General features: G+C 42.2%; 1 protein-coding gene across 1 annotated transcript in view; it reads left to right on the forward strand.

The window, feature by feature from the left end:
- srcap (Snf2-related CREBBP activator protein) overlaps nucleotides 1–17,572 on the forward strand; it is a 77,267-nt gene that overhangs the window by 7,028 nt on the left and 52,667 nt on the right. Inside the window, 4 exon segments of the mRNA XM_061927493.1 lie at nucleotides 5,422–7,442; nucleotides 12,700–12,741; nucleotides 12,902–13,150; nucleotides 15,448–15,633. Of these exon segments, the coding sequence (XP_061783477.1) occupies nucleotides 5,649–7,442; nucleotides 12,700–12,741; nucleotides 12,902–13,150; nucleotides 15,448–15,633 (2,271 nt within the window). The 5' untranslated portion in view covers nucleotides 5,422–5,648.

The raw sequence follows: 17,572 nt of genomic DNA on the forward strand, positions 1-17,572 counted from the left end.
AGCTATCATTATCGTGTTTAAAAAGAAACGTGCTTAAAAAGTAGTTTACACAGTTGTATTTTTTTATAACTAAAATAAATACACATAAATACAAAACATCAAATAATGTTATGGCTTCATAAGAAGTATACATATTATTTGTATTTGTGTCTTTTAAATATGTGTATGTACTTCCACTTTTATTTATGAACATTATAGAATGTTTGCTTCACTTCCGGTTTATGTGAGGTCATGCGAGTTCACTTTCTGTGTTTTTTCCCCCCGTTTTTTTAAATTCATATTTCATTGCAATCTTTCCACATAATTTTGACTTTTTAATATTTCCCCCTTTTTTTAAATAAACAATAATTATAGTGAATGTCATGTAGATAAAAGTAAAAATATACACACAAAAAACATTTCTATAGTGTTATGCATAGATATACAGAGAATCATACTAGAGATGACGTGTATATCATATACATTTATGTACACATGCATTATTGACCTACATACCATCTTTATCAATGATTATATTACAGACATCTTCTAGACATAACTAACCTAAACCATTTGTTCTCTAATGTTAAATGTCAAGTTTTCCATTTCTATTATCTGTGGCTCTTGTCCAGGATTTTATTTTAGTTGCTGCGGTCTCTTTGCAACTGTTTGGTTGCAGTGATTCTAAATATGTCAAATACATGTACGTGTGTAACTGTTTGGTTGCAGTGATTCTAAATATGTCAAATATATGTACGTGTGTACCTCTGTCTTTTCCAACTCCGAACTGTCCACTTTATATAAATCGCATGTACATTGCGATTTATTGACTTCATTTTCTTTTATCGTACGGTCAATGGAATGATCAAATAAGGCCTAGATATTAGTTTATTTAGAACGAAACAATTGATGTGAGTGTGAAATAGATAGTGGATACTGCAGGTGAAGATTCCTATATTGCCTTTTATTTCTTATAAGGGAATTATGTATGAATAAATGATGGATACTAGGGCTGGGCCATGTGGCAAGAAAATTATCACGATTAATTTTTTCATATCATCCGATCTCGATTGATAATGCATACCTGCCAACTACTCCGGTTTTCCCGTAATTAGTACGGTTTTCATCAACCTATTCCGGGTTACGGTTGCAGTGATAAAAAATACGGTTTTTCATTAATTAATTTTTATTTTTTTTAAAAGTTTTATTCACGAAATCGCGTAACAACAATGACAATCGACACTGCTTCCCGTAACTTCCTATCAAGCCATTCCGAATGCCATACGTGAGGCTATTTATAGCACCGCTGCCAAGCACGAGGCACTAGTTGCCATTGTTTCCAAACGAGCGAACGATCATGGAATCAGCCGGAGAAAAATGGCAAACGAGTCTTAAACAGAAAAGAAAACTGCAGTCATTCCGTGAAGAATATTCAAAAGCCTATCCGGGAATAATTATCCGTTCCAAAAAGGGTGAAAACTACGCGAATTGCACCTTGTGCAGACAAGATTTTTCGATCGGACACGGAGGAATTAGCGATGTAAAAGACCACGTTGGGACAAAAAAACACAAGTCTAATGCCGTTGCTAGCGATACAAGTGGAAAACTTTCAACGTTTTTCGTCGCCCAAACAGATTCTTTGGATGTGATAAATGCCGAAGTTTTATTTACGGAGGCGATAATTGAGCATGGACTTCCAATCGCACTGGCTGATCACATGGGACAGTTATTTCGGAAAATGTTTCCCGACTCCAAAATCGCCAAAAAATATGGATGTGGTCGAACCAAAACATCAAACATTATTTAGTGTCTTGGAACAGAATCCTCAAAAAGTATCGCCGATGTCATGAAGACGGAACCATTTAACATGTCGACTGACGGCAGCACCGATTATGACGATGTAAAACTGTACCCCATTTGTGTTCGATATTTCGATGACGACATTGGAAAAGTTTGTCAGTACTTCTGTCTTTGAGGGAATGCAATACGGCTTCCACAGGCGAAAACATTTACAAAATACTCGCGGAAGAAATAGACTCAAACGAAATTCCTTGGCAGAATTTGGTTTGCTTTGCTGCCGATAATGCTGCAGTGATGATAGGATCTAAAAAGGGTGTTGCAGCTTTCATTACGGAAATGTCTCCTTCGGTTTACATCGCCGGTAAGTACAGTTCGTAGCATAAAAAAACTCACAAAACATAACATTTTAAGTAAATCTTTTATTACATAAACAATAAATCAAATCAAAAATAATTTCTGTGTACAGTATATCTTTTTATTTGTGATAACTAACATGTTCAAAACAAAATAATTTCAAACTATTGAAGTTAGCTTACAGAATAAACATGTCAATCAACCCATATGATTTTTGCTGTAATATTTTTGATTTGAAAAGTCACTGTGACTGATAGAAAAGTGATGGTTTTAGCAACATTTTAACCTGTCTGAATGCTAATAACCATTTTGGACCCTGGCTACTAGGTTTTTCTGATTTCAAAAGTTGGCAGGTATGCAAATGCCACGACACAACAATATAAAGCCACAACACAACAACATAACGCCACAACAACATAAAGCCACAACACAACAATATAAAGCCACAACAGAAGTGACAATGGAAAGGTTTCGGAGACGGACCGACTTGAGGCATAAAGTTGAAAAAGGTGTAATTAATGAAGTTGAAAAAGTAAGTGAAGTGTGACCACCTTTTCAGTCGTAAATAACTTTGGTTTATCTGTTGAACAATATGAATGTTGCAGTTGTCCCGCAGCTTTAATATATCACCCACTTTGAGGCGTCCGGTAAATTCATGTTTTGAGATCCAGTCATCGAGAAATTTCAGTAAGTCTGGATTTGTTTTTTTTCTACTGCTTTCCAGTCTTTACATTTTAACTCGTCTTTTGGACTAACCTTTGGTTTACTTGTCCCTTTTCCCATTTTGAGAATTTGGAGTAATCCGTCGTCCCCTACAGAGCCGAACTTATAAGGATGACTTTTGTCTTTATTGTAAGATAGTGGTTTAATTTATTATTGTGGTACACGTCGCTTCTACTGGAGGTTATCCCCCCAGTGGAGATGTCTTGCCTAGGGCATCCACAATAACCCACTATTACTTCTCACAACTTTAGTTGGGGTTTAGGGGGTCCGCACACTCACACGTTCACACCTTTCACACTCCTTTTACGGAATTTTCAGTTTTTGTGGACCCCACCGTCCTTCATTTGGCTTATTTTCAATGTTGAATTTTACGGAACTTTCCGTTTTTGTGGGTTCCGCCGTCCTTCTGTGGCCTCTTCTGTTTTAGAATTTTCGTTTTTTACATGGACTTGAAAATAATAACTTCTCCGCTGACAAAACTGGCTCTGCTTTCACTTCCATTGTGTCTGTCGTGGCTTAGAGTTGTGTTGTGGCCTTTGTATTCCATGTGACCTATCCGCCATTTTTGTTTTGATGACTGATGGTGATGACGCCGCAGACGGGCAGTAGACCTGGGCCTATATTTGATAAGTCAATTAACATAGTGATGAAAACAAAATGGACTGGATAAGCGCATGCGTTGTTGCGGGCTGCACGTAAACGGTCATAATGACAACCGCTGTAAAACTCTTAGTATTGCTGCATTAAATCAAAATGACCCAAAAACTTTGATTGATAACCAAACATTGACAAAATAAGGGACTGCCTAGCGTTAGCTTGCTAGCAAGCGTAAGTGCTAACATGAAAACGAGACATTAACACCTTTCCCCGTTAAAAGGTCATTCCCCAACCTAAACGTGTAACAACACATTGCTGTAAACAACTAGGATACATTGCTTTCCTTGCTCAAAGTTATGGATATAAACAAAAAGTGAACATGCTTGACGTCACATAAACAGGAAGTGGAACAAATGATCACCTAATTTGTATTTTTTGAAAAACACAACATTCTAAAAAGTTTACTAATTAAAATGGAAGAAGACAACCATATTTACGCACACAAATAAAAGTAACAGAACAATATTTCTTCTTTCCTTTGCCAAGAAAGTATATTGTGTGTGTTTATTTTAGTTACAAAACAAAGAAAATACTACTTGGTTAAAGGATTATAGTGTGTATATAATTACTTGTTGAGCATATTCAATAATAATAATAATACGTTTTCTTTTGGAATTTGCTTGGCAGTACTTTTGTGCTGATAGAAATTTCCCTCTTTTTTCCTGCAGTTTCTCCTTTATTTCCCCTCAATTGTCCTCTTTTTTTCTCCCTGAATCTCTTCTCATCAGTGTTTCTCTTTTTTTCCACTCATCGTTCCTCTTTTTTCTCCTCAATTTTCCTTTTTCCCCCCTCAATTGTCCTCTTTAATTCTTCCCAAATTTCCTCTTTTTTTCTCCTCAAGTTTCCTCTTTTATTCTCCCCAAATTGTCTATTTTCTCCTCAATTGTCCTCTTTTTTCTCTTCAATTCCCAAATGTCCTCTTTTTTCTCCTCAAGTTTCCTCTTTTATTCTCCCCAAATTGTCTATTTTCTCCTCAATTGTCCTCTTTTTTTCTCCTCAATTGTTCTCTTTTTTCTCCTTAATTGTCCTTTTCCCCCCCTTAATTTTCCTCTTTTTTTCTCCCCAATTTTTTTCCTTTTTCTCCTCAAGTTTGCTTTTTTCCCCCTCAATTGTCCTCTTTAATTCTTCCCAAATTTCCTCTTTTTTTCTCCTCAAGTTTCCTCTTTTATTCTCCCCAAATTGTCTATTTTCTCCTCAATTGTCCTCTTTTTTTCTCCTCAATTGTCCTCTTTTTTTCTCCTCAATTGTTCTCTTTTTTTCTCCTTAATTGTCCTTTTCCCCCCTTAATTTTCCTCTTTTTTTCTCCCCAATTTTTTTTCTTTTTCTCCTCAAGTTTGCTTATATTCTCCCCAAATCTCCTCTTTTCTTCTCAAGTTCCCTCTTTTATTCTCCCCAAATCTCCTATTTTCTCATCAATGTTTGTCTTCTTTCTCCTCAATTTTCCTCTTGTATTTTCCCCAAGTCTACTCTTTTCTCCTCAATGTTTCTTTTTTTCTCCTCAGGTTTTCTCTTTTTTCCACTCAACTTTCCTCTTTTTTTGCCTAAATGTTCCTCTTTTCTCCTCAATTTTCCTTTCCCCCATGTTTCCTCTTTTCATCTCCTCAATGTTCCTCTATTTTCTTCCCCATATTTCGACTTTTTTTCTCACCAAATTTCCTCTTTTCTCCTCAATGTTTCTGGTTTTTCTCCTCAAGTTTCCTCTTTTTATCTCCTCAATGTTCCTCTTTTTCTTCCTCAATTTTCCTCTTTTACCTCCTCAATGTCCCCCCCCCCCCCCCTCAATGTTCTTCTGTTTCTCTCAAGGGGTGCTCACAGCCCTGAAATGGATCCACCCATCAGTGGTAGCACATTCTCAGCCCCCTGCCCTTCTCCCTGTTTATTGTTGCTCTCTTCTTCTGCGCCCTGCAGGTGCAACGTGTGGCCGGAGCAGCACCAAGAGAGGAAAGTGTGGGGAGGCGGCAGTGCTGCAGCGTGCCTCTCCGGCTGTGGATGTGCTGGGTGGCAAACCCCAGGCTGCACATAATGTGTCTGGGGAGTCGCCTGGGCATGTCCCGCAGCCGGCCGCCGCCGCCCCCCGCCCGGTCCCTCAAGTCCTGGCGCCCAGGCCCGAGAGCGGAGACTCTGTGTTTGTGGTCATGGAGACCGCTCCTTCTACTGCCTTTCCCCAGACGCTCCCCATCAGCGGCGACGCTAATCCCCGCGTCTCACAGGGGGTCCGCTCATCCCTCGCCGAGGACTTCAGGACCCGTAACAGTCCCCTCGCGTCACATGCACAAAACGACGACGAGGCGCGCGTGTTGCAACACGACTTACAAATTGCTGCTAAAGAGACACGCCTCTCAAATAGCGAGACACATCGAATTCAGCCGCAAGCGGGCACGGGAGTTGTGCTGGTCGCGGCGGCGCACAAGTGCAACTCTGAAAACGGAACAGGCGTGGAATTCCAATCGTACACAGGCGGAACTATTATCCCGCAAGCGCAAGTTCAGATCTGCTTCACGGCCTCGTCCTTCCCCGGCGCCGGAGAGCACGGCGCTACCGATCAGACGGCGGCAGCGAGCGCTGCCCAGCACTCCGCCGCTTCGTGGAACTGCAGCGAGCAAGTTGACCTGCCGCCAGTCACGGGTCAGCTCAGGCAGGATGTTAACGATGCAGATGAGCGCTCCTACAAAGCTAAAACAAACACAGGAGAACTCCCGACTGGACCTGGATCAGGCTCTCCTGCTCCAGCCTTGTCCAACAGGACTACAACCAGACAAGATGCTGATATCCCGGCAGGCGGTTTGAGTGCGACTTCCTCCAAGGACCTGGCGCTCTCGGACCTTGTAGTGTCTCAGCCCTCCCACCAGTTCCCACTGACGGAGACGCCCGTGTTCGCCGAGCTGGTGCATTCTGCCCAGTCGCAGGAGATCGTGGTGGTGAGCGAGGCCTCGTGGTCCAACGTGCACCTGAAGCAGAGTTACCTGCTCCAGCACGCCGACGGCAGCGTGTGCGAGGCGGCCATCGTCACCGGCCACGCGCCCGCCGAGGCCAAGCTGTACCAAGACGGCGCTCAGGCCGACATGGACCTGAGCGCCCAAAACGTGGAGGTATACCAGTTTTGTGACCTGGTGGAGGAGGTCGCCGCCGAGGAAACGGTGTGTGTGAGCACCAGCGTGCAGATACCCCACTCCCCGGGCTACGAGGTCAACCTCTTCAATGCTCTGTTGGACTCCAACGAGGGCCTGGAGTCGCACCTGCAACCTTCTATTCACACGATGGACGACAGCGACACGCTCATCATTTCCCAGCAGGACTTGCCTTCGTCACATGACGCGGTCGCTGCCATGGGACAACATCTGCTGTTAGACGCCAGCTCCAACCAGGTCTGCTTGGTGGAAGTGGACTCCTTTCCCCTCCAGCAGACCGACACTCCAACGGCATGTTCGCAGGTGAGTGGCGAAGCATCGCCGGCGGACACTGCGGAAGGCGAGGCGACGGAAAGTTGTATCACACCACAGAGTCCTGCAGGTACCAAAGAAGATCCACTTGAGGACCCAGCAAGGATTATTCATCCAGACCCAGTCCTGGAGCACCCACAATCCCCTCTGGCACAGGTGTCCGAGCAAAACGTGGACCCCGAAGAGTGCCTTGCCGACGGATCTTCTCACTCAAATGTAACAAAGCCCTCAGAAGCCTTAACCGGCACCAGAACTTCAAGTAGCGACGGGCCATCTTCCTCCAGTGCCACGCAGCCCGACTCCCCCTTTGTGGAGGAGGAAGAAGAGGAGGAGGAGGAGGAGGAAGAAGAGGAGGAGGACGATGAAGCAACGGTGGACGCGGAGGCCATGGACGATGCATCAGGACAGGTCAGCAGCGCAGACGAAGGCAGCGAGGACGACGCAGACAGACCAGACGGGGAAATGACGACTCCCCGCTCATTACATGAAGTAAGAATAATGAGCACGTTTGAAATATATCAGTCTGTCGTTAACTTTTCACTTACAACTAAACTTTTTACGGAGGTGAAAAGAAGAAGTAAAGGGGGAAGCCTGTTGACAAAAGCTCCCTATACTTCAGGGTTTTCCCCTAGATTGCCACTACACACACACACACACACGGCGGTGGGGGCGTGGTCATTATGACATCACACATATGACATGATCATATTGTTATTATTATTTAGAAAGGATAAACAAATGTTTTATGTATATACAACACCAAATATTAGTTGTATTAGTTACTAATATTACCATAAATAATATTGAAATGTTTTGTTATATCATCACAATCAGCTTTAACACAAGGAATTTGGACTTGGTAGAATGTGCTCTCTTTGTTCAATTGTTGCTTATTGTAAAAGGCAACACAGGCTACAATTTATTCTGCCCTCCATGAATGTTGCCAAATATGTAAACAGTCCTTTGAATTAGATTTGAAACAAATAACTTGAGGTGTTTTGTTGTTATTCTTACCAATGAAGTCACTGTAAAACTAATCACACAAAAGTAAGTCCATTAAATATACAAATGAAGTGTAGGAATCACGTTAGATTATTACATACCTGCCAACTACTCCGGTTTTCCCGTAATTAGTACGGTTTTCATCAACCTATTCCGGGGTACGGTTGCAGTGATAAAAAATACGGTTTTTCATTAATTAAAAAAATTTTTTTTTTTTAAAGTTTTATTCACGAAATCGCGTAACAACAATGACAATCGACACTGCTTCCCGTAACTTCCTATCGAGCCATTCCGAATGCCATGCGCGAGGCTATTTATAGCACCGCTGCCAAGCACGAGGCACCAGTTGCCATTGTTTCCAAACGAGCGAACGATCATGGAATCAGCCGGAGAAAAATCGCAAACGAGTCTTAAACCGAAAAGAAAACTGCAGTCATTCCGTGAAGAATATTCAAAAGCCTATCCGGGAATAATTATCCGTTCCAAAAAGGGTGAAAACTACGCGAATTGCACCTTGTGCAGACAAGATTTTTCGATCGGACACGGAGGAATTAGCGATGTAAAAGACCACGTTGGGACAAAAAAACACAAGTCTAATGCCGTTGCTAGCGATACAAGTGGAAAACTTTCAACGTTTTTCGTCGCCCAAACAGATTCTTTGGATACATTTGGATTTTAGCCACAAAAAGGTAATGACACCAATGTTATCTATTGGAATTGTTTAGTACTGTTATACTGTTAAAAGTGTTTATACTATTTATGCTTTCAAGTCCAAGTTGAAGAAATCTTGTTAAATGTTGACAGCATAACTACCAAAATACAGAAGTATGTCCTTAATATTTTTGCAGTGCTATTTCTGTTGAAAAGTTCAAATGATTACATTAGAGATGTGATGTGCCACTTTTCAAGTGTCTGATGGCTTAAATTAATTTTCATTAATTTTTCATATTTTGAATTCTTTTGAAAGGCTTACAAAAAAACTACATTTGAATTGTAATTCCATGCTATTGACAGGACTATTAATTTTAATGAAGTTAGCTTACCATGTTTACAGTATGATAATTGTGATAGAAATGTGAATTTTACGCACAGAACATTTTTTACAATTGAACAAGGCAGTAGATTATACAAGCTTGGACAGAAAGTTAATGACACCAATTTTTTTTTAATGGAATTGTTTAATACTGTTTTACCATTTGTTTACTGTAAAAAGTGTTTATACTGTTTATACTTTCAATTAACAAATTGAAGTCTTGTGAAAGTTTGACAGGATAACTGGCATTAACTGTCAAAATAATTTCAAACTATTGAAGTTAGCTTACAGAATAAACATGTCAATCAACCCATATGATTTTTCTGTAATATTTTTGTTTTGAAAAGTCACTGTGACTGATAGAAAAGTGATGGTTTTAGCAACATTTTAACCTGTCTGAATGCTAATAATCATTTTGCGTCGGGGGGGCGAAGCCTGAACCCCCCACCAGGACTTTGTCCTGGACCTACCGGAGCCTGTGGCCCCTGGACCCTGGCTACTAGGTTTTTCTGATTTCAAAAGTTGGCAGGTATGTTATTAATATCATTCAGAATAAAGTGAAAAAAGGAGTATACCGTATTTTCCGCACCATAAGGCGCCCTGGGTTAAAAGCCGCGCCTTCAATGAACGGCATATTTCAAAACTTTGTCCACCTATAAGCCGCCCCGTGTTGTAAGCCGCATCTAACTGCGCTAAAGGAATGTCAAAAAAACAGTCAAATAGGTCAGTCAAACTTTAATAATATATTAAAACCAGCGTGATGTGGGCGCGCATGGAGTCGTATATCAACATGGACGGAGCTGCGTGAAGAAAGCCACCCGGCCTCTTCGCGTAAACTTAAACTTACCTTAACCACTCGCTCATCTTTTCTTCATCCATCCCTTCGAGTTAGCTTTTATGATGACGCCGGCTGGAAAGGTCTCTTTTGGCAAGGTCTTCCTTTTGAATATCACCATGGGTGGAAGTTTCTGGCCATTAGCATGGCAAGCTAGAACCACAGTGAAGGATGACTTCTCATTCCCTGTGGTGCGAATATTCACCGTACGTGCTCCCGTTGTATCCACAGTGCGGTTCACAGGAATATCAGTTGCTGTGAAATAGTAATCCGTGTGCGGATGGAGAGATTGCGTCTTTTCATGAACCGGATCCTTGTCGCTTAGTAGGAGCCATTTTGTGGTCTTTACAGATGTAAACAGGAAATGAAACGTACGGTAATATCCGCGCGCTTTTTCTTCTTCTACGCGGGCGGGTGGTTGCTTACAGTAGAAGAAGAAGCGCTTCCTGTTCTATGGGGGCGGGTGCTTACCTTGGCGGTTGCTTGCGTAGAAGAAGAAGCGCTTCCTGTTCTACCGGGAAAAAAGATGGCGGCTGTTTACCGAAGTTGCGAGACCGAAACTTTATGAAAATGAATCTTAATATTTATCCATATATAAAGCGCACCGGGTTAAAAGCCGCACTGTCAGCTTTTGAGTAAATTTGTGGTTTTTAGGTGCGGCTTATAGTGCGGAAAATACGGTAATTATGCAGGATGAAGGTTGACTTCTAATGCCGCTAGCTTAATGCTAACGTACAATGGACTAGCTCATAGACAAGCTAACTCAAATTAGCATGGCCAATTGCAGGCACATAAATTGTATATAAATAATCCTTCACACGAACATTTATATTTATGTGCAATTTACAGTCTCCGATGAAGCTAACGTGAATATTTTTGGAATGTGGGAGGAAACTGGAGTGCCCGAAGAAGAGCACACATAACGGGGACAAGTGCACACCACACCGCCATGTCCAGACGGAGGTCGGAAGAGCGTAAAGTTGGATGTCGTAATGTCAAAATATTTACAGTAATTAACACAGGCTTGTACAACAAATGCATTAATTAGCTTAAAATACCTCTCGATTCAATTTTCTCCTTACTTTTGCCGGGTGTCAACTCTGTTTAGGTGTGCGACGAGCTGACAGGTATTTAGATGCACAGGTTTTTATTTTCAAAATAAAGCAACGAGGAACACTTTTATGATATCTGAGTTGTTTTTTAAACGTATTATAGCCAGTAGTCGTAAATAAACTATATACACTATATCCATTCATACATCATTTTGTTCATGTTGAAACAAGTGTTTTATTAAAAAAAAATATTTTGAAGGTGTTGCGCCACGATTGTTTACATTTGGGAAAACCCCGGAGTAGAACATTCAAGTAAATCTGTGCTTGTTTGACCTTGGAGGAGGTCTCCACTGACTGACATTCGACATGATGCAACCCCCTTAAGAGCCCAATTCTATAATCTTAAATGCAGTTTTTCTTCTTTAAAGCAGGGGTGTCCAAAGTGCGACCCAGGGGCCATTTGTGGCCAGTAACTACTGTAAATTCCAGACTATAAGCCGCTACTTTTTTCCTGCGCTTTAACTCCTGCAGCTTTAAAACTGCGGCTAAGTTATAAACCATAAAGCAAAAACTAAAAAAAAACAAGCAAATATACTGAATAGGTGTGTATTATTTGTGCTATGGTGCCATCTTTTGGACAAGTTTGCTCGCTGCCTGTACTGCATTGCCCTACTCTTCAGACTAGTGCTTTCAATCGGAAGTACAATTGTTGTTCAGTCTTCTAGCCATCCATAGCGGTTTTACTCATATGGATTCTTCATTCATCACTCCAACTAACGTTTTTCATTCAAACTTACTGAAACTGTCTCCCATGTGTGATGTCTGTAGGAGTGTTTTCATGTATATTTGTACGTGTTATCGTAATGTAAGGAAGCTAGCGTCGTTAGCATGAACTAATATGCTAACATGTTTACGAGTGTCTGTGTTAGTATCATTAACTTACAACGGCATTCTTTTCGTATTGTTTCAGTTTCACTAATTCCTCAGTAAATTCGCCAAAACGTCACTGTGGAGTTATTGAGTCTGTTTAGCTGATTGGAGAGCTAGCTTGCGCAGCTAGTGGGTCCATGACCATGACATCAGTTTTGTTTGATCAGCCGTTTTACTGCCCTATTACAGGCACCGTTTGGCAACAATTTAGGTATGTAAATAAACATTTAGAAAATGTTGTGTAAATAACTAATTTCACAACTTATAGTCTGGTGCAGCTAATATACAATACATTATTCTTCCAAAATTTAGTGGATGCGGCTTTTATACCAGTTGTGTCTGTTTTTTTAGCATTCTACCGTTAGCATGCTAGCATTTTGATACATTTCAGGTGCACACCTCAGAGTAACATTTTGGTACTTGACGCAGTTAGCATTTTAGCATGATAGATGTTTTAGCTAATTTAGCAGGTATACAGCTTAGTGTCATATATTTTGGTATTTCACTGTAAGCATGCCATTGTTAGCATCGTACCCGTTAGCATGCTAGCTTTTTTACTTAGCTCCTTTTGCTCATATTTTTTGTTTCTTGAGACTGTCCGGCCAGCGTGCTAACTGTTAGCATTTCAGTTCGACTTTGGATCTTCAGCGTTCACACGAAATTTCTGCCTAAATAAAATGTTCTAGTTGTTCTTCTATAGTGTGCAGGTTTTGAAGATGAAAAGTAGCAAATTGATTTGTCGGTCTGTGACTCTCAGTATAGGAAGTTTGGGCAGCCCTGTTTTAAAGTGTCTTGGTAGCCTGATGTTTATGCACGTCACCTGCATGTTACTTTGGACATGTATGTTTGATTAGTGATTATCAGCGGCATGCTAAGTCATGTGTGTTTTTCCAGCATGGACAGAGCAGGACGGACAGACAGGCGCTGTTCCGAAAGGTAAGTGCCCCCAGGGAGGTTCAGCGGCACACCTCAGGGAGGGGCTCTTGTGGGGGTGCACTGTGGCTTTTAGGGAGCACGCTAGTCATGCATGCACGCTTTGCTCTTCTCGCATGAGGCTTTGACCTTCACCTCTTAGTCCCTCCTCTTTGTTTCTCAGGTGAGCAAGTGGATCGCAGACAGGATCTCGCCCTCGACTTCCTCCTCCTCCCACCTGGAACCCTCGCCCGGCACTGATTGGACGTCCTCCCGCCTAGACAAGTCGTCCCCTCTCCGGGGGCCTCACGGCAAGTTTGTGTCCCCATCATCTGCAGGGGGCTACAGCTCCTCCTCGTCGCCGCTGGATCAGTCCACTCCTCAGCGACCTCGCGGAGAGCGGCGCGGCAACATGGTGGAGTTGGCCAAACATGTGAGTGGACTGTTCATGTCTTCTTCTATGAGCGTCACACCCAACACTGCTCCACATTCTGCCACCACTGCATGTCATGAAATCAAAATCAGGCCAGTGTTGGAGTGAATGTTTCCCACTGCGGGACAGTTCATCCAATTTCGATTTTGGCTTCTCGCGATCATAAAAATACAACGGAGAAATAAACGATTACTGGGCCACTACGTGTCAATATCAATATCCAATCCAATCCACTTTATTTAAATAGCACATTTAAACAACAAAATGTTTCCAAAGTGCTGCACAACAATATTAAACACAATTAAAAACAATAAAAAATAAATATGATTAAAAACAATTTCAAAGGGTAAAACCAATTAAAACAGTAAATAGAAAGCAACATTTTAAAAACACAGAGGACAACAAAGGACCACACAACTCACGTAGTGCTAAAAGCCAGAGAATAAAAGTGGGTCTTAAGACGAGACTTAAAACACTCCACTGTGGGAGCAGTTCGAATATGGAGGGGCAGAGTGTTCCAGAGCTTAGGGCCGACCACAGAGAAGGCCCTGCCTCCCCTGGTTTTAAGTCTCGTCTTGGACACCACGAGCTGGAGCTGGCTCTCGGACCTCAGAGCGCGCGCAGGATTGTAAGTTTGGATGAGGTCCGAGATATACTGAGGTGCCAGTCCATGTAAAGCTTTAAAAACAAACAGCAAGGTTTTAAAATCAATTCTAAAATGAACAGGGAGCCAGTGCAAACTCTCAAGGATTGGGGTTATATGCTGGCGTCTCCTGGCCCCTGTTAAAAGTCGTGCTGCCGCATTCTGGACTAACTGCAACCGGGAGAGAGCTTTTTGGCTAATGCCAGCATAAAGTGCATCGCAGTAGTCCAGGCCACTTGAAATAAAAGCATGCACGACTTGTTCAAAAAGGTTAAAAAATAAAAACGGTTTTACCTTTGCTAAAAGACGCAGATGATAAAAACACGATTTTAAAACGCCATTGACTTGTTTGTCAAGTTTAAAATCGCTGTCTATAGTGACGCCAAGGCTGGTGACTTTGGGACGCACATCATTTTGCGATGGTCCCAAGTCAGTGAGGGTCGGACCAAACACTAAAATTTCCGTTTTTCCCTCATTCATTATTAAAAAAATTTGGGCTAACCAAGCCTTGACGTCGCATAGACAGTTGAGAAGGGGTGTCAGGGGGCCGTGGCCTTTTGAAATAGTCGTCTGCATAAAAGTGATAAGACACTCCATGCCTCTTAAAAATCTCTCCAAGAGGGAGGAGATATAGAGCGAACAGGATGGGGCCTAGGATAGATCCCTGGGGGACACCACAGTAAAGCGGAGCAGAAGAAGAAGTGGCGTCCCCCAGCCTGACAGAGAAGGACCTTTCTGACAGGTAGGATCTGAACCACTCTAATGCAGTCCCCCTGACACCCACACAGTCTCTCAGGCGATCTAAAAGAATTGTGTGGTGGACTGTGTCAAAGGCAGTTGGAAGATCTAAAAGCACTAAAATGGCAGAGCTGCCAGAATCAGATATTAAAAGCAAATCATTAAAAACTTTTAAAAGTGCAGATTCAGTACTGTGCAAAGCTTTGTATCCAGACTGAAATGGATCTAAAGTGCTATTTTCATCTAAAAGAGGCTGTAGTTGTGCCAAAACACATTTCTCCAAAATTTTTGACACAAAAGGTTATTTAGAAATGGGCCGATAATTTGACAAACTTGTAGGATCAAGACCTGTTTTTTGATCAAAGGCTCAACAACAGCTCCTTTACAAAAAGAGGGCACACTGCCAGAAATCAAGCTGCTGTTGATGATGTCCCTAACAGACAAGTCAATAGAGTCCCAAACTTCTTTAAAAAAGCGAGGGGGGACTGGGTCTGTGGGACAGGACGAGGGTTTTAGTTTGTCGACTATTCCTGTAAGCTCAGGCATGGACACAGGCTCAAATTGACAAAATACAGCCGAGCACCGAGTGGCCACATTGAAACTAAATGGAGAAGGAGAAAGATTTGCCCGAATAGTAGCAACCTTGTCGTTAAAAAAGGAGAGACATTTTTCACAAGTTTCCCTTGTCATCTCCAGTGAAGTGGCTGGATTCGGATTAAGAACAGAACTAATAGATTTAAAAAGAACACGTGGCTTGTTGATACTATTTGAAATTAAGTCTGACAAATATTTATATATTTTAATATCAATATTATGTGTACCCTTTTGGAACATGTACGGAACCAAAGGTTCCCGCCCATGAAAATCACGCGCCCGTAAAGATGATAATGTTCCTCTGCTGGTGGTGGTTCTGTAGGAGGCCGACATCGAGCACCGCACTCTGTCGCTGAAGCGTGAAGGTTGCTGGTCCACCAAGCGTTTGACTCGCCTGATGGAGCCGCCGCGGCCCAAAGTGCAGTGGGACTATCTGTGTGAGGAGATGCAGTGGCTGTCTGCAGACTTTGCCCAGGAGAGGCGCTGGAAGAGAGGAGTGGCTCGAAAGGTAGGAGGACACTTTCAAGAGGGTGCGTTTATTACTCCATTACTAAGACTGGTTCATCATCATTTTTCATTTTTAAAAGCAATACAATATAGAGATTCGTTGAACTTTTAGGACTCCCTTTAGTCCGGTGCTGGGGACCTGGAAGGGTCTCAGTCATAAAAAATTTAAAAATAAGTCATCTTAATTATTATTTTATTTCATTCAATGCCTAAATCTCTAGAAGAACTTCAGATCTCTCTGTCAATATTTTGTTTTTTGTTTTGTTTCATTATTTTTTTGAAGGTTTTCTACCCATTTTTACCAAATCTGTGTTATATGTGTTTTATGTTGCACGATTGCACCAAGAAAAATTCCTAGTTTGTGAACCCGTTCTCAAACAATGGCAATAAAACGATTCTGATTCTGATTTTGACTTAGAAAACCCTGTTTTTTTATGGCAAAAACACAATCTAGTAAATTTCCTCAAATATATCTGAAAGGGTAATATTTGATGTGAAGTAATTGGAGCCTTAAATATGTCAATAATTCATAACTTTGATTTCGATGTGTTTTTAAATTTGTTTTTATAACAATGACTGTTTAAAATATCCCGCTAAAATCTTTGGGATCCAAAAGGGCCCCAATCATAAGTTTCAAAAAAAGTCATATATATGTATGTATGTGTGTATATACTGTATGTACGTGTGTGTGTGTATGTGTGTGTATGTATATATATATATATATATATATATATATATATATATGTATGTATGTATGTATGTATGTATGTATGTATGTATGTATGTATGTATGTATGTATGTATGTATGTATGTATGTATGTATGTATGTATGTATGTATGTATGTATGTATGTATGTGTGTATGTGTGTATATGTATATATATATATATATATATATATATATATATATATATATATATATATATATATATATGTATGTATGTGTGTATATGTATATATAAATGTGTGTGTGTGTACATGTATGTGTGTGTATATATGTATGTATGGATGTAAGTATGTATATATTATGTGTATGTATGTAAATGTGTATTAGAGATGCGCGGATAGGCAATTATTTCATCCGCAACCGCATCAGAAAGTCGTCAACCATCCGCCATCCACCCGATCTAACATTTGATCAGAACCGCACCCGCCCGCACCCGCCCGTTGTTATATATCTAATATAGACGATGCAAGGCATTAGTGAGGTTATAAAGCTTTTGCCTGTTAAAGAAAGGAGACTGATCCAATGCAGTACAGACATTCGCGTGCCACGCTGTCACGACCCAGACGCACACCAGTGCGCAATCATATGGGAGCCGCGCTGAGCGCACCTCCAAGCGCGTCTCGCTGCCGGCGACGGCCGGGTATGGGCCCGACGCTCCAGCGCCATCCATTTTCAGGGCTAGTTGATTCGGCAGGTGGGTTGTTACACACTCCTTAGCGGGTTCCGACTTCCATGGCCACCGTCCTGCTGTCTATATCAACCAGGGTGAGCCCCACCCCTTTCGTGAGCGCACTGCGCGCGGAGTGACCCCTGTTACGCGCCCCCGGCAACAGGGGTGGCGGGCAGGTAAGCTGCGCGGGCGGAGCGCGCGGAGTGACCCCTGTTACGAGCCCCCGGCCACGGGGGTGGCGGGCAGGTAAGCTGCTTACCTGCTGCGCGTGACGCTGGCCGCGGCGAAGGCGGACGAGGCGGGGTGTCGGTGCGGTGGGCGCGGTGGTGACCCTGGACGTGCGTCGGGCCCTTCTCGCGGATCGCCTCAGCTACGGCTCCCGGTGGGGCCCTCTCGGGGGAAGGGGCCTCGGTCCCGGACCCCGGCGAGGCGTCCCTTCTCCGCTCCGTAAAAGTGTCCATCTCTTTTTTTTCTTTTTTTCTTCTGTTGTGGCATATGCTGCAGGTGCCTGCTCGTTTTTCGTATGTGGGTAACAACATTTAA

Source organism: Nerophis lumbriciformis, linkage group LG32 (genome assembly GCF_033978685.3).
Source record: "Nerophis lumbriciformis linkage group LG32, RoL_Nlum_v2.1, whole genome shotgun sequence".
Classification (NCBI taxonomy): Eukaryota; Metazoa; Chordata; class Actinopteri; order Syngnathiformes; family Syngnathidae; genus Nerophis; species Nerophis lumbriciformis.